Below are 18740 nucleotides of genomic sequence, written 5' to 3'. Positions count from 1 at the left end.
TAACAGAAATATGGTGGGAATTAAGTTATATATTATCACTTTAGACAACAGAGAGTGAAAGTAAGATTCAACAGAAAAGCGAAGCTACACGGAGCTACAATCGCAAACCTCTCAGCAGCACGACAGACAGGGACAGACCGAAGCAATCGATCCTATAACGATAATCGATCCGATAACAGACCATTTCATTCTAGGGAGAAATCCTAGAGTTGTAAATGGACATGTAAAACTGTTTCTGGAGAATTTTTGCCCTTACCTAAGCCACATACATTCTATGTAGATTAGATAGAGAACAATTAAAAAAATTGTATCAATACATTAAATGGCACATTTAGCTTTTTTAAATTAATTAATTGATTTATTTAATTGATTTCAGTTAGTTGCCAATTTCAATATTTCTATTTTTTGTAAGCTTGCAATATGGAACTGGCTAGCAATAGCTGCTCGCATAAAATTCAAGCCATTAATGTTTGCCTACAAAGCCACCTCTGGCTCTGTACCCCTTTACCTAAACTCAGTACTTCAGACCTGTGTGCCCTCTAGAAGCGTGCGTTCTGCAAGTGAACAACGCATTATTGTGCCATCCCAAAGAGGCACAAAATCACTTTCACAGACTTTTTCATTAACTGTTCCCACCTGATGGAATGACCTGCCCAACTCAATCTGAGCAGCTGAATCCTTAGCCATCTTCAAGAAATCTTTATTTGACCCTCTAACTCTAGCACTCTCTATTCTAATTCTATTTGATCTATCTGTCTTCTTTTTATTTAAAAAAAAAAAATACACACACTTGGCCCTCTATCAATTGCATATTTATTCTGTAACTGCTAGCTTTTCTTGAAAAACTAACACTAGCTTTCTTTTTTCTATATTCTATCTACTTGTTTTCTTTAAAAAAAAAAAAAAAAAAAAAAACACTTGCTGCTTTAGGCTAACCAAGACTTGTCATTGCACTTGTCTGTTGTTGCTCTTTTTGTTGGTTTTGATTGCTTCTATTGTCCTCATTTGTAAATGACTGCTTCTATTGTCCTCATAAAAGCATCTGCTAAATGACTAAATAAATAATATAATTCATATAATATAATAATATAATAAACATTTCAATTAACAATTTTTTAAAAGGTTAAATATCACTACATACTACTCTAATCCTTCAATATCTTTATAGACATAGTAGGAATAGCATGTTGGTGTGCAATGTCATTATTCTGTTGTTGAGAAAAGAAAAAAAAACTTGAAATCAGAATATGCAGTTACTTTTGAATGACTGTCAATTTTGGAAACATTGGGACATGCCTTTTTCTAGCATCACGGTGTAAATATGGCATGTACAGACAAATGATCTGATTATCAAATTAGTTGCAGCCCAATATGGGGTGTCAACTTCCAAACTTTGGTAATTTGACCGATCAGACGGCCACAATGCCTCGGCTCTCTTCCAGGTCAGTGTATCCACCAGCGAGGACAGCTCCAAGGCGGGAGCCCCCTGGGGTGTTCCCAGGACACAAACCGCCCGAGCGACTGCGCAGCACTCCGATGATTACACTCCACAGGACAAGATAAATGATGTGGTGTGAGCGAGTCTGAGGCCAAGGCGCTCATTTGCTTCCCATGAGACAGTGTGTGTACAACACTGCAAGACAGTGGCCTTTTTCATCTCCTCTGACAGGCTGGTTGCTTGTTTTAAAGTACCAAAAAATGCTCCCCATACATTTTGATTTAGCACTCAAAATATTGAAGATGTCACTGTACATCTCAGTAGCTGTATCCTCTGAAGGCCTCGATGTTATGGATGATTCACAAGGATGTAAGAGGACACATATCAAGTTAATATCATTAGGAGAGGTTGAGTTCAATGGCGGTTATAGAATACGATACCCTCTAAAGGCTCTTATGTACCTCACCCCACCCCCCCAACAACACGACTGACACAAATCAAGAGGAACTCATCTAACACACAACCTTAGCCTGTGTTTCAACACACTGCCCACTTGTCACTTTAGCATTGCCCTGTTCCACGCTGTCCTCTTCATTATTCACGCTCACGTCCTCTGGTCATTAACAAACTCCTCGGTCAGTCCTCGAGAGCCTCTTATACTCCTTCACCTTTAAACCAATCAGCTTTCTGTTGGTCAATGCCACAAATGTGACCGACTTGAAACTGTTGCTAAATCTGTGTAGGGAAATCTTTCACCCTCACATCAAATTCCCAAATGCATGGATTTCATTTTGAAATGACTAGAGTTCGCCTGCAAAAATTAATCAAATAACAGTAAATATGACCATATCTTCACACCTTATTCATCGATCGTCTAGTAGATGGTGCACTAGGAAAGCTATTACTAAATTATTAAATATATTGCAGACCTGCCAGATATTATTGTTATGAATAGTCCGTTTTCATTGAGTATTTTCACCAAGGTAAATGTAGTACTGTGCAATGGCGTCATTGTTAAGTAAAACTATTAAAAATCAATTTGATAACTTAAAGCTTAAATAAAATAAAATATTAAATAAAAACTTAAACTAAAATTAGAAATGTTGCCTGAAATAACAGAAAAGTACTAAATGTTGTACAAAAAATAAATACAAAAATTAAATCTAAAGGAAATATCTTTTAAAACAACTAAATAATTATAAAACAAATATAAAAAATAAAAACAATAGTATACAAATAATTCAAAACAAACCTGGTATGGTAGTATATGACCAATTAACTACTCTGAAATGCCAGTGCATTTAATAATATAATATGATATAATATAATATATATAAAATAGTTGATAAAAATAAATAAATCTGAAAATAAAGTTTAAAATAATAGACATTTACAAAGACAGCTCCAGAAACATTGATATCTCCATAATTTAAATATGAAGAATTTACTTTGCTTTGTTTTTTTCCCTGGTTCTGTATTCGGGTACTGTATTCTAGGATGAGAGTTGCTGAAATCGCGTTTGGTCTCATACTGTATCGTGTATCTTGTCAGTGTGTGCACTTGCTTGGCCATTTGTAGTTGATAAACAGGAAAGTGGGTTCAAGCGCCAGCAGAAGGCAGTGTAATGAAGTGGTCTTTAAGAGAAGCAGTCTATCAGCGGAAGTTTAAAATCAGCTCGTAAGTGTATTTACTTGTCTCAGTGTTTAGCGCATTTGCCGTTGCTAGGAAACGCTTATTTTGTTTACTAGGATGAGAGTTGCTGAAATCGCGTTTGGTCTCGTACTGTATCGTGTATCTTGTCAGTGTGTGCACTTGCTTGGCCATTTGTAGTTGATAAACAGGAAAGTGGGTCCAGCTGAATTGAAATGATCATTTGTTGGTTTGGTATAATAAAGGTTATTATACCGCGGCAGCGGTCGCGGCAGTCGTCGTGTGAAGCCCTCTTAGTGTGAAGACCAAAGAGTGTAAAGACCATCGACTCTACCGTGCGACTCCACCGGGCAGGGACACCGGCAAGGGATAGTAGTAGCTTTTTATTTAATTTTTTCATTGATATGTTTATTATTGAAATGTTGTTGTTATATGCATGTGTTAATTTTATTTAATTTCTTTATTTTCTTAAATATGTGGGTAGATAGTATTTATAGAGTTGTAACTTTTTAGTTTTAGTTACTTTTTCTTATTTGTAAGTCGCTTTGGACAAAAGCGTCTGCTAAATGACAAAAGTAAAAAAGTAAAGAGTGTAAAGACCATCGACTCTACCGTGCGACTCCACCGGGCAGGGACACCGGCAAGGGATAGTAGTAGCTTTTTATTTAATTTTTTCATTGATATGTTTATTATTGAAATGTTGTTGTTATATGCATGTGTTAATTTTATTTAATTTCTTTATTTTCTTAAATATGTGGGTAGATAGTATTTATAGAGTTGTAACTTTTTAGTTTTAGTTACTTTTTCTTATTTGTAAGTCGCTTTGGACAAAAGCGTCTGCTAAATGACAAAAGTAAAAAAGTAAAGAGTGTAAAGACCATCGACTCTACCGTGCGACTCCACCGGGCAGGGACACCGGCAAGGGATAGTAGTAGCTTTTTATTTAATTTTTTCATTGATATGTTTATTATTGAAATGTTGTTGTTATATGCATGTGTTAATTTTATTTAATTTCTTTATTTTCTTAAATATGTGGGTAGATAGTATTTATAGAGTTGTAACTTTTTAGTTTTAGTTACTTTTTCTTATTTGTAAGTCGCTTTGGACAAAAGCGTCTGCTTAATGACAAAAGTAAAGTAAGTAAGTAAGTATTCGCTATCTGCTTTAAAAATAAAGGAGAACTTTAGGACCCAGAGGACTCTAGTGTATTGCTGCTTGCATTTAAATTAAAAGCAGATTTCTCTTTTTCTTTTTTCGGTCTTTTTGTATGAAGGTAGATCAGTAGCAAAACTCGAGAGCTTGTTGATCTGAATGAGAGAACTTGTCATATTAACATTCGTATTTGTAAGTTGAAATTTACACACAGCTCTGATCTCAAAAGCTGAATCTTTCGATTTGCACACACAGACAATAATCAAAACACCGGTGTTTTGAAGTCGAAGTTGCAGATTAATAGTTACACATGTGTAGCATGTCATTCACATAAACAAAATGACACACACAAATGTGTACTTTAGCGATATTACTCTGCAATGTGCAGTAGAATATACATATGAAAGATGTTGCATTATTTGTCTACCAGATAATACCTGTATGACAAGATGAATGCTGTGTGTTAAAATCCTGTAAAAGCTAAGGATATTCAATGAAAATAGTTTCCAGAGTTTTACAAATAACTGATACATAAAAAAACATATTTCTTTCTGCATGGCAAGTCGAGATGGCTGGCGTTGTTCATTGGTCAGGCATCGACCAATAAAATGTCTTCATTCGCAGCCCAGCCCCGCCCCCGGCTCTGAGCTCTCACATCTGCATTTACAAGTGCACAAGTGAGTTTTGCTACAGAAATACAAAAGGAGTAGCAAAAGTCAAAGCGCTAAGATTTGAAGTTGCACTGTCAGATCTGAGAGGTTGTAAGTGCTGACTTGAGGTTTTACAGCGAAACTGAAGTAAAGTGCAAAAGTACACATTTGTGTGTGTCATTTTGTTTATGTGAATGTCATTCTACACATGTGTAACTATTAATCTACAACTTCGACTTCAAAACACAGGTGTTTTGATTATTGTCTGTGTGTGCAAATCGAAAGATTCAGCTTTTCAGATCAGAGCTGTGAGTGTAAATTTCAACTTACAAATACGAATGTTAATATGACAAGTTCTCTCATTCAGATCAACAAGCTCTCGAGTTTTGCTACTGATCTACCTTCATATTTTTGTGTTCTGAGAGAGGGAGAGAGCAAGTGGGCGATGTGGAGGGGGTCTGGAACCGTTTTTGTAGCCACATCTTGTAGGAAATCCTGAACAAAAAAATGAAAAAATGTTAACAAGAGACATGAAAACCACGAGGGCTGTGTTTCCCCCACTCCCCTTGACTCAGTGTGACAGCAACACGTGCACACAAGACAGCTCTATCAGGAAAAACACACACAGGCAATATCTATCCGCTGTATCTCCTGCCTAATGTAAAGAACCGAACATTAAAACAGGCTCCCCAAGGTCCGAAACAACTGCAGCTAACAAAATTACAACCCCACAATGAATTTCTAATAAAACACGGGTTTGGGGCTTAGAAAAATGAAACCGTATAAAAAGTCAAATGTTTCGTTGGGGAAGCCTGACTGCGATGCCTAATCTAGGCCAGATTACAGACGGCCTTGTTCACTTTCTGCGTGCGAGGCTTTATGGGAAGATGATTGCTTAAGATATTCTCAAACAGATCAAAACCAAAAAAGTCTGAACCGAATAAACTATAAGATGAATATTCCACGCAAGTGCAAATGAGCTGTTTTGAAATCCCAACCAAGGACGACGAACAGCAAGCAGCCTGGTTCTTTGTGACAGCCACACAGAGACAACAGGCCACCTCTGTTTGTGGCCGTTTTGTCTTGTCATAATCGCCAAATCTCCAGGACTAACATCCTCCCGTTCGCAGCAGTAAAAGGTTAAAGTTCCTTTTTATAGCTCTCCCTCTGCTGTTTGCAATACTGCACGGGCCTGTTCAGGTGATAGCATGACATTCAAACGTAACGTAGTAGCTCCCGTATTCGTTCGGCTTATTTGTTGCCGGTGTGGACACCGTCACCCACAGCTATTAGGCTATAATGGTTTGGAAGCTGTAAATGTCACTGTGGCTTTTCATCAACTACAGGAAGCGGCAGCAGCGGGGCTGCGAGACACCAAGACTTCCCCCAGATAAGTTGTTTTATTGTTAGTGACGGCAAGGGCAAGATGGATCCCAATAAAAGCCAATGAAGCTTTACACTGTAATTACTGTACAACAATGGAATTCTGGGAAGGTTTCCCCAGGCTTCCACCCCCTTCACTCACTTTTGAGGTGTTGGCAGCATTACGGCGAGAGAATATTGAGGTGTGCCGCTTGGAAGCCATTTTTAATTAGACATGCTGCAGGGGATTGCTTGGACAAGTTCAGGACAATAATTATTAGAGCACAACGGGATTCCTTTTAACCAAGTCACATCAGTTTCACTGGACTGGATGCTATGAAAGCGGTAGGAAAGCGGATGGTTTTGCTTTCTTTAGTTCTTTTCTTCTGGGTCAAATGTGTATTAAAACATATAAGCAGATGTTTTTAATCTCTCACAAGGAAGAAATCCAAAACATGACCGTAACTACATACGTGCCAGCCTTATATAACGATGATTTCTGCTTTAAAGAGGTATTTATAACCTAAGAGGTTTTATCTCAAGTAAGAAATCTCTTTTTTCTTTGCCCAGACACTGGGTTGAGCATCGTGTCTGGAACTGTGATGACACCGGGCAGGTTGAAGGGCTTCTAAGTGTGGCGATGAGGGGAGGACGCTGCTGATAAAGGTGCGGGTCAGTCCTGGGGTCTGTCACTGCCACCTGCAACACACCCCTCCAACCGAGCATGTCCAAATAAGGGGATTCTCACTGCCAGTCAGACATCCCAGCATGTAACAACAAAAGGAATCACGCCTCACCTTCTCACAAGACACATAGCACAAATACCTTCACACACGTAAACACGGGGTGGTATCTGCCATTTTATCAACTTTAAATGAAACATCCAATCAGAAACAAGTCAAAATTATTTGCTTTATAACAATAATTTTACTGAATTAGTAATGGCCGTCAAGGAATTCTCTTTTATTTATTTGTATATCTTTATATCTATTCTTAATTTCATGTTATGGCCAATATTAAAAGTCTATACTATTCAAATACATTTTATAAACATACATATGCACACAAACACAACAGTTCTCAAATCTGATTAACAGTTCTAAGCATTAGATATTCATTCAATATTGCCACAGGAACCACTGAAGCATTTCTAATTTATATGGGTAGTAATTTAAATGTTGTGTCATGGCACTCTTGTGAATGTGCGCCAACTGACACGGAAGAGAAGAAATTGTTGATAAAAGTCGTTATTTTTGTTTTCTTTGTGCACAAAAAGTATTATCGTAGCTTCATAAGATTAAAAAGGTTGGACCACTGATGTCACGTGGACTATTTTAATGATGTCCTTACCACCTTTCTGGGCCTTGAACGTGTCAGTTGTGTTGCTGTCTATGCAAGGCCAGAAAGCTCTCAGATTTCATCAAAAATATTTTCATTTGTGTTCCGAAGATGAATGAAGGTCTTACATGTTTGGAACGACATGAGGGTGAGTAATTAATGACAGAATTTTCATTTTTAGGTGATCTATCCCTTTAATTCACTGATTTAATATATCACATAAAAAGACCATTACTACATGTTACTTACTGCATAAACACTTTATTACGTTTATTTTATTATTTACCTTTTTTTCCAGAAAAAAAAATGATAATGCTATATAAAATTGCTCATATAGTACCAGATTTTGGACATACCACCCACCTCTACCAAACACACATGTGAAGACTAGCCCACACCATCAAACATGTCTCTCTAGTGAAAAACACAGAGCTGAAGTCCGCCCTCTGGATCAAGAATATTTAAGCCCATGTTGGATATTGTAGGTGTAATACTGCTCAACCAAATGTACTTCAAAGCAATAAAGATCACCATTTCTGTTTTTTTATTTTTCATGACAAATGAAGCAGCAGAAATAAATATAATGTGCTAAGTTTTAACGTGCAGAGGAAGGGGGATGTGTGAGAGTTAAAGGAAAGGCTAGCTCTTACTGGTAATAAGACTAAAAGAAAGTGGTAGAGGTAATGAGCTTCAGAGGCCGTATGGGAATTTGGTTAGGTGGGCCAACATACATCTCACCCCTACTTTCCCCAGTTTCCCTCTCTCTCTTTCTCCCTCCCCCACTTCTGCTGCCTCATGCCATTCCCCTCAACTTCTCCAGTCTCCTCCATTTCTCTAATGAGAAAAAGCTGGTAGGAAAATCCTGGACTGATTCCTATATAAACTTACAGACATCTCACGGAACAGCCCAGGGAGAAAGAGAGAGGTAGAGAGAGTGTTGAGAGGTTGAAGACTGGCAGGGGGCGGCCAAGCAAGGACAGTGACAAAAGGTAATATAGAAGAGAAATACACACACACATTCAAAGAAGAACACAAAAGACAGAAAGCTTTCCAAGAGTCTGACATTTTGATAATAATGGGTGTTTGTCAAACAACCAATTCAGCTTGATTCATTCCTTCTCCTTTCTTTTTTTCTAGTGTGAATTCAGGTCAAATATACGGACAATTATGATGAGTAAATATTCCAGATGAAGCAGTCGGATATACTGATTGAGGAGGAAACTGCCCACTTAGAAACCCACCAGGGTAAACAAGCTTATTTTTTTTGGACACACTTTATAAACAAAAATACACTATTTTTCCATCTACATAAGTTACAGCCAATTTTATGATGACAAAAGTTGTGTTTTTTAATCAAAATTCCAACTAATTCATTACCAAGAGCAGCAGATTAACCAAGACGATTTTCTATATGAAAATGTCTAACACACGCATGTATTGAATGAACAATTACAATTTAGCTTAGTGGTAGACTGATTTACCGCCAAGGCAAAAATGTGACACTGGACCACAAAATGAGTCTCAAGTCGCACGGGTATATTTGTAGCAATAGCCAACAATACATTATATGGGTCAAAATTACCAATTTTTCTTTTATGCCAAAAATCATTAGGATATTAAGTAAAGATCATGTTCCATGAAGATATTTTGTAAATTTCCTACCGTAAATATATCAAAACTTAATTTTTGATTAGTAATATGTATTGCTAAGGACTTTAAAGGCTATTTTCTCAATATTTTGATTCAGGGTGTATTCACACCAGGAAAGTCCGCTAGTTCACTTGCTTTGGTCCAGACCAAATACAATGTTGATTTTTTTTTTGTTTGGTGCGGTTTGCGTTCACGCTGCCCTTTTTGCAAGTGAACCAGAAATTGTAAACAAAACTACACGTGTGCTAAGGTCAACCATTCGTTGGACAGAAATTCTCAAGCAGGGAAAAACAGGAAGTGCACAAAGAGGCTAATCATGGAGAACTTTCGTAGTGCAATTTTTATTATTTTGGTGTTATCAGATACTAGCACAATATGAAGAAACTTATGAGCATCATATGAGACAATGTCATACAATGTTGTAATTACGACTTGCCGAAAATAAAATCTATAGATACAAAATACTTAAGCATATCACAATGTTAGTTTAAATATTTAACCTAAATAAATGTGCGCTATTAGGCACATATCCAATGGTTTATGCGGAGAGTGGAAGCTGACATCAGTGGAAACATTAAATACGCCATCATTTTCGCTCATAAAAGGTAAGAATAATACATCGTTCGGAACTGTAAAGGGTCTATTTTTATTTGTGTGCTCTCACAATATCAACAAAAGGTTTTGCTTTAGTAAAATAAAGAAAACAAATGGGGTGGTGATGGCGCAGTGGATAAGACACATGCCTTTGGTGTGAGAGAACCGGGTTCTCTCCACTGTGAGACATCAATGTGTCCCTGAGCAAGACACTTAACCCCTAGTTGCTCCAGAGGCGTGCGACCTCTGACATATATAGCAATTGTAAGTCGCTTTGGATAAAAGCGTCAGCTAAATGAATAAATGTAAATGTAAATGGGATGCGTTGCCGTCTCGGTCTTGAACAGGAGCGCTTCACAAAAATGCACCGAAACTCAGCGAATATTTTCCTTACAGACATGATAAATATAGGCCTATCTATAGAAAGCTTTAAATGACTACAAAATGAAATAGTTCAAATCCAAAACAAAAAATTATGTAATCCGTAAAGATGTATTTCTTTCTAAAGGTGCATCCAATGATGAGATGGCGAGTCAGGATCATCAACTTCATCTTTGCGACACTGACTCATAAAACACTAGTTTATTAATAAATAATTAAAATATCTCCTTACTATTTCCCCCCAACATACTCATGGTAATTTAGCATGCTCACGTCACGTTGCTGTGCGCCATGGTCACGAAAACTCAGAATTTGCATGCGTTTTTAAGCATTGTGGTTTAAAAACGGTTTCAAAAAGTGATTTAAGTCATTGAAACGCAAACAACATCACTATGTGCGTGAGCTGTCTGTTTCTGAGCGTGATTTCTGCAATTGGGTCGGATTGAGGTCGGGTCATATTCACACCTTAAACGAACCATACCAGAGTTAATTTGGAAGCAGCTCTTCAGCTGGGTCTCGGTACGGTTGTTTCGTCCGCACCCGAGTGCGATTGCTGTATTCACACCTGCCCAAAAGATCCACACCAAGAGGGGAAACGACCTTGAGTTCAATTCAATCGAACCAAACAAGACGCGTGTGAATGCACCCTCAGATTCCAGATTTTCAAATAGTTGTATCTCAGCCAAATATTGTCCTATCCTAACAAAAAATGAATACCCATAATTTACCCTTATGACTGGTTTTGTGGTCCAGGGTCACATACAGTATATCGGACAATATTCGGCCATTCTTATTTATTTTCATAAGTCTGATTGGGTCATATATCTGACTTTTGGCAACATAGGGACTTATTTTGACATAGCCAAGAATCCCAGCATCTAAGCACACCGAACGCTCAATATCGGTCAACCACTAATTTAGTAAATGCACATAAAAATACAAATGTTAACACAGCAATGCAAACAAATCCAAATGCACTGACTGGTCGGTGACGGACAACCCAAACAAACCAGTCATCCTATATTACCACATACAGAAAAATAGAACAAATCTGTATGGTTTTTATTTTAAAAGGTTCTGACCTTTCCTAGAAGGACATTTATGAGATCAAATATCTGACTAAGCTAATGTTTAAATTTATTTTCCAAACAGCACCTATTGTATGGGCAAACAAAAGTGTATAGTAAGACATGTAATAGTGGACTAATTTAAAGGACAGACTAGTCTGGCTGTAATTATAACTTCCCTTCTTGTTCAAATAGAAGGCTTATAGATGTCTGGCTTTGACAGGACCCTGTAATGAGCCACTGTACATTAATTCACAGACTTGGCATATATGGGATTCAGCCTGAAATGTGTTATAGGGGGGAGGCCTTAAAAAAAGGAAAAGATGGAATTATGAAATATTGAACACAAAGTAATGACCATTTTCTGCATGGCAAAATTGGCTTCATCCCTCCGGCTTAAGCAGCTTTTTATGTTTATGCTCAATTTCTGCTTGTCAAATGAAAGAATCGTGCCCTAAATTGTGATTAATTGACAATGGTTAGTGCAATGATTGCCTCCAGAGTCAAAATCTGTCTTCATAAATCAACAGTATGAGCATTTGGCAACAAAACCACCAATTATAGCAGGAGTAACAATGCATAAGAAACAGAATGCTGCCAAGCCAAGCACATTGGCAATATTATAAGAGTACATAACAGACAGTAGCAGGACGTGCCAATAACACAAACCATAGGAAAAAAAGAAAAAGAAAAGTGAGAGTAACTCTCGGGATGGGATCATTTCCTAATGAACAGCATTTTTGTATGCTCTCTTCCACATCCTAAAACATAAATAGCTGATGTAAATCACATACTTGACTCACAAGCGATGTAGATTTGTGACAATACGCAGGAGTTCTTTGGTAACTAATGAACAGCTACAGCAGGTGGAAAGGATGCACGTGGCATATTTTTCACCTCATGTTTCCAGGTCTGGGAGTTCTGGCTGTGCTCAGCGGTAGAGAATAGTGTCGCGTGTGAGGAATATTACCATAGAGCTGATGACATCATTTATTTTCAAGATTTCAAGATTTTATTTTATTTTCATCAATCTCATATTTCAAATGAATGATTTGAAAAAGCAATATTAATATCTCATATACGCTGGTCTGGATAGTTTTTCCCCCCATTTTGTGCCTGCATTTTCTGCTGATTAAATAAGAGCTCACTTCATGTTCTGTTCTTTTACAGACCAAATATATGAAAGAAAGAAAGTAACAAAGTTAGTTTAAAAGTTTTAAATTAGTTAAAAGTTTCAATAAACAAAATATTTTATTATTTTGGCTGTCAATCAAATTTTAATCCTATTAATCGTAATGAATTTGATTAATTTGCTTATGCAACCAAAACATAATTAATATTTGTGTATATTCAACATAGATTAACCCATCAATAAATTACTAGGGGTGCTGAGGGTGCAGCAGCACCCCCCACCGCAGGGCCGGGTCTGAGATTTTCCTTGTGCCCCTCGATCATTCCCAAAATACTTCATTTTTGTGATAGTTTTGGGATTAATTATTTATTAAACTGACCAGAAATATATAGCCTAATGTAGTTGTATTTTTCTTGGGCACCTCGCGGCGCGCGTCCCTACATCTCTCCCTCACATTGACAGAATTTCATGTGAAATATTCACGCGATATTACCGTAATTTTACATTCCGACTTGTAAAAGCCATTCACGTCCTCGTCCTTTTCATGAGCCGTCTTCCGAAGCTTTCTCACTTCTCAAGACGGCCACCGACAATCACTATAAGCACAGCTGTTTATTTGCGCTCTAGTCTCTGGTCAAACGCGCTCAAACAAGTCTAATGTATATCTATTAACTACACACACATATCATAACGTTTTAGGCAAGTAGGTTACCATATTATGACATAAAATATTTTAATAAGACAGAAGTTTTATTTAACCTGATCACGTTTAATAAAAACACATTTTAAGTTTAATTAACGCAGCATGTCTACGATTATTCAAACAACAAACAAATTATACAGCGAGCAAAGAACATATCAAAGAATATCACTGAATTCAGTCTAGCGTGAGTGTAAGCACACTAAAAAAAGCTATAATCAGTGATGTTGTCTGCAGTGTATGATGACTTAATCATCAAAGACTTTTACATCGCATGTACATCTGCACTTTGTTGTTTCCAATGAGAGAATTCGCCGAAGTGCACTGATCAAAACTTTTGATGTTATTTAGCAAAATCCCCTTAAATAATAGAAATATTAAAGAAAACACATATATATACATATAAATCCCCCACCATGGCCCCGCCCTGCAACATCAAGCCCTGCCCCCAGCACCCCCCCAGATAAAATATGTTCCCCCGGCTATGTCTCCTGACCTTGTTTTTTAGGGTCTGAGATGGTCTTGAGACTGAAATAGCTACAGTACTGTTGGGTGTGTTTGCAGTGTCATCACAGATTGTGGAGCATGTTGGAGATAGCTGATAGAGTTTTGGTCACGTGCAGAGACATTTCTGTGATGTTTAAGTCCATTATGAGGATGTGGAGTGGGATCTTCAGAGATCTGTTATCTTAGATGCCTTGAGGACACATAGCGAGGGAGGTCCTGCTGGTTTTTCTTACACTTTAATAATGTAATTAATTTCCAATTTTCTTATGGAATTTTTGGCAGCAATTCACAGTGCATACATTATTTAGTGCCCTGATATGTTATTTACAGGATCTAGCAAACTGAATGCTAGATGCTATTAAATAAGTATATTTTATGTAAACCAAGAGAGTTTAGCTCAGCTAGAATTTTCCTACAGATTTAAATAGCAGTTGTTACTGAAAAAGCAGAAATGCCTGCAGAAGCTTATCTGTGTTTTTAAATGAACAAACTAAAGGTTAACCAAAGACTTGCTTCCAAAGTTTTGCTTCCTAAAATTGGATCAGCAATCTGAGCATCTTACTATACAGATAGCATCGCTATGGCACATCACTCTGTCTCTTGTAAACATTTCAGAGGAATCTGCTTTTTCAAAATTGTTTTCCATTTTCAACAGTTTAACTGCAGGGAAAATAAATACTTCTTATGGTAATGTACAGAAAGACCACAAAAAAACATATCACTGAATTTTACATCGCAGTGGAACTGACTGCAAACTCTCTGCAATTTCAAAACACACACACACACACACACATTTATAGGCAAAATAAACAAGAAGGTAAGGCAGAAGGTAGTTTAGATACAATGTGAATGCAAAGAGAACTGTTTTTTCTATTCTAATAAACAATTTATATTGCTATAAATCAAAGATGGAGGAAAACAATCAATGAAAAACAAGAGTTCACATTGCAATTGGACAAGTGGATTCAGATCTCTTTATGCTCACTATACTTGTGAAAGTGTCTCTTTTTACAATGGTTTTAGTGTTATTTATTGCTTTTAAAGTTATTTATTTGGCCTGTCAAATGATTAATTGTAATTAATCGCATCCAAAATAAATGTTTGTTTACATAATAGATGTGTGTATATATTATATATATATTTACGTATATATAAATACACACACATACGTATATATTTAAGAAAAACAAATATATATATATTTGTCAAATGATCAATTGCGATTAATCACATCCATAATATGTGCGTACTGTGTATATTATATATATATATATATATATATATATATATATACACACATACATATACACATACACACACACACACGTATATAAGTTATTTCTAAAAAATTTATTTATATACATAATAAATATACACAGTACACACATAGGCTATATATTATGGATGCAATTAATCGCAATTAATCGTTTGACAACCCTATTATTTATTATTAAGGTGCCATTTATATTAGTTTGCATTGAATTTGTATATTAACTTAGAAAACAAACGTAAAAAACAATGCAGTAAAGTTTTAATGCACACACAAACTGTTAAGCGTGCAACACATGCAGACTACATAATATTTATATAATCAATTCACTTAAATTCTATAATTAATCATTTCTATAATTAAATCAGTTTAATAATTTCAATTTCAAAGCAATTATCTGTGCAGTCCAACATTCGAAAGAGGACTTTCAAATGGAAGTTTACTTCTGAGTCACCCAAACTCTCTCTCTCTCTCTTTCACAAGCTTTCTTATGTGCACACACACACACACACACACACACTCCCAAAATGCCGAAACTACAGATGATATGCTGGAGGTTCCAGAGAAAACCCCATGACGGAGGACAAGTCAAAGGTTCAATAAACTATAGTAACACTCAAGGGAGAAAAGATCTAATGACTGACAGGATACAAACACAGAATGATGAATCACAAAGACTGCAGAATCGTCTCCTAATGGCAACCAGACACACAAGGACTTAAACTCTTTCATTACTTTCGAATCAATAATACAAGAGACTTTTTTGATGAACTGATTGAACGATCAACTGATGCACATGACAAATTGCAAATGAGATTGTCAGCCATTGCAACACAGACAAATTCGAAATTCTAGTTTTACATCCCAAGAGTGGAAAAAGTACAAAAATGAGCTTGTTCAAAGAATCTCAAATTCTTTTTTTTTTACATGCTTCCAATGGGATGAACAGAGGATCGATCTGAGATATTTTACAAACTATTAAAAAACAGTGACCTTTATCTAATGGCTACAGAGAGGTATTAAAGGTCATCTATGAAGACTATACATATAAATAAAAGCTCCCCGCTAATAATGAGTCCCAGAGATTCAAACCCCACTCCACACCACAACAATGATCTAAAAACAGAAATTGCTGCACAAGGAATCATTAGATGAGATGGCAGCATAACAGATGAAGTGTCTCGACACATAAATTTGAAAGACGGTGTACAGACTCAGAGGACACTCCCCTTTATGCAAATGCAACTGTACGCTATGATTTGTCCCTGTACTGTGGACTCAGTATCACGTTTGACTGTATTACAGTTATTTTACTTAACCACCTTTTCATAGCTATTTAAAATCAAAATAAACAGCCAGCCTATTCACTGATCTCGACTGGACGATGAACAGATTGTGTCTGCAGCTGTGCAGCATGATGATTCAAGGAGAGGGAATTCCACATCTTTTTCTTGACCACAGTTAATAGGATCCCTTTTGGCTCAGTCCTTTCCTAAGCGCATGAGCACACCGGACCGACGGGAACACGGCAGAAACAGTGGCATTTAAGAATATGGAAATGCGATGGCAAAAGCTGACTTTATCCTCTCTGAGGAATACCAGACCATCGAGCCCGGAGAACCACGAGGCCCACTCACACCCAGTGTCACTGTGTTTCATAAGCAAAGCTTATTTTTTAGGGATGTGGGCTCGTCTAATGGGGGAAGAGCGTGAGGAGTTTGAGAAACAAGAATGGGGGAAAGATGAGTGTGTTTGATTGGGCAGCCTTTCAGAGCCCACAAGTCTCATCATATTTCCTACTGATGAAAAACAAAGCATTTGAACCCAGACATCACAATCACGTCCAGCCAGCTCGTTCGATCCAAAAGAGCATTCTTTCCTTCGGCGAGGCTGCTGCGAGTCCGTCGTAAACCAAACAGATCACCTACACCCAGAATCAGTCATACTGCAAGTGCACACCTCTGACTCACACATGCAAACCACATCCCTTCCTCACACGCTCGCAATCAGGTCCGTTTTCTCCTCTTTCTGTGAAACAACTGGCAGCTAAACAAGGAGTCCTCTTAAGGTACAAAATGAAATCATCTTGCTGCTGCGGGGATGACAGCTTTAACAACACCCTAAAAATTATAGTCATTAGGACTAGATAGATGTGACTAATCTAAACCACTTGTTAGACACTCCTACTGAAAGCCAAGTGAGGATTGATTGGTATTCACTTAAATAATTAACTAATCGCAAAGTTAGGAATTCAATGTGGCTATTGATTTCTTCTCAAATTAATCTCAAAGGGAGTCATTTGAACTCTTCATCTGATCTTGAAAGTAAAAAGCAATGGACTTATTGCAATGAAGATATAGGCCCAATGCAATTTGGGCTGAATTTTAGGCACAGCCAACACAATTTCATGGTAATTATTAACTATTTTATGTTTTGCCAAATTGGTGGCTAATTCGTACAATCTGCTTATACGCCCCATTGATGGTTAGGTTTAGAGGGACCTTCATGCTTACTTTTTTCAAAAAATTTTACATTTTCATATGAATCACATCATAAAAATCTTACAAAAAGGCCACCTTGTAAAACACTATTGATGTTTTCTCATGAGAACAGAACTGCCATCTGATAAATGTTAACCAATGCATAGACATATCTTTATACAATGACTTTGCAAAGGCACTTTGTGTGCACAGTTCTTAGCTCTAGAAATTCAAGACACCAAGCAAATAACTTAACTCATCAGTGCTAATAAATGAGGTAATGTCATAAAGTGCCTCAGAGCGATGCCTTGTTGGCCGGTTAATGGAAAGTAATGACTTTCCTCAGCTTGTTTATCATACAAACGCACAAAACTGTGTTAAGACGGTTATGAGCCTGTTGAGGTAACATTCATGCTTGCCAAGACTCATAAATTCTGATATTCTGCAGGATCTATTGTGTTGTCTTCAACAGCACTAGCGGAATTAAAGCCCTTTCATTAGCTATCAGCACAATGGGGACTTCAAAATATTGTGTGTGTGTGTGTGTGTGTGTGTGTGTGTGTTTGTTTGGGAGTTGTTTTCGCGATTTACCTCATTTCCAAAGAGGACAACTTAATAAAGCCAGAATTATTTACTAATATTGTGTTGAATACGTTGTTTTCAAACCTAAGACAGCGCCCGGCGGCGTTCGCCGTAGCGCGTCCTACCTGAACAGGTGAATGCCATCCAGGTGAGGCAAGGACTTGCATTTGAATTTGAAAGGATATGGATTGCAAACCATTTTCAGACACCAACTCCTTGGGCGCGTGGTCTGCTTCAGATAGAAAAACACAACCGGTGCCAAAGTCGGATAGGGCAAGGGTTCCCCGCCGCAAGCGGACGCCTCCTCCGCCGCTGCTCCAGCTGCGCTCTCCCGCCTTTCGCCTCCATCAGACTCAAGCTCACTGCGCTCCCCGCCACCGGACAGGTCGTTAAGTCGTATAAAAGTCCTTGGAAGAGAGGAGCTACCCTCTGCTTCCCTCAACTGATGGTCCTCGGAGATATTTCCTCCATCTTCAGCCATCATTCACCCCCTTGAGGAGAGAAAATGCATGCATTACCAGCTGTACAGTAGAAAAAGAAATCTGATTTTACGCAATTATGAAATGTATTTTAAAAACATGAAAAATTAAAAGCTATGGTACAAGAGCGTGCGTGTCTATTTACACGTTTGTAAATAAAATGGTACTTAATGAAATGTATTAAGAATAAATATATCTTGACTTTATTATTTATTAACGTCGGTGCATTTGAACAAAGAAGAGCCTATATATAAAGGCAGGACTTTTGGGACTATTAAAATTTTACAGGCTGGCATTCAGTAATGAAT

General features: G+C 37.3%; 1 protein-coding gene across 1 annotated transcript in view; it reads right to left on the bottom strand.

Annotated features, from left to right (window-relative positions):
- The window catches only part of LOC306857817 (voltage-dependent T-type calcium channel subunit alpha-1G-like), a gene marked incomplete at both ends in the record, with an annotated part of 249448 nt that extends 231011 nt beyond the window's left edge, over positions 1 to 18437 (bottom strand). Inside the window, one exon of the mRNA XM_079398001.1 lies at positions 18139 to 18437. Coding sequence (XP_079254127.1) covers positions 18139 to 18437 — 299 coding nt within the window. The remainder of the gene's footprint in view (positions 1 to 18138) is intronic.
- Positions 18438 to 18740: the final 303 nt, after the last annotated feature.

This window comes from Barbus barbus (assembly GCF_936440315.1).
Source record: "Barbus barbus genome assembly, chromosome: 38".
NCBI classification, from domain to species: Eukaryota; Metazoa; Chordata; class Actinopteri; order Cypriniformes; family Cyprinidae; genus Barbus; species Barbus barbus.
This window is presented reverse-complemented; position numbering and strand designations above follow the sequence as displayed.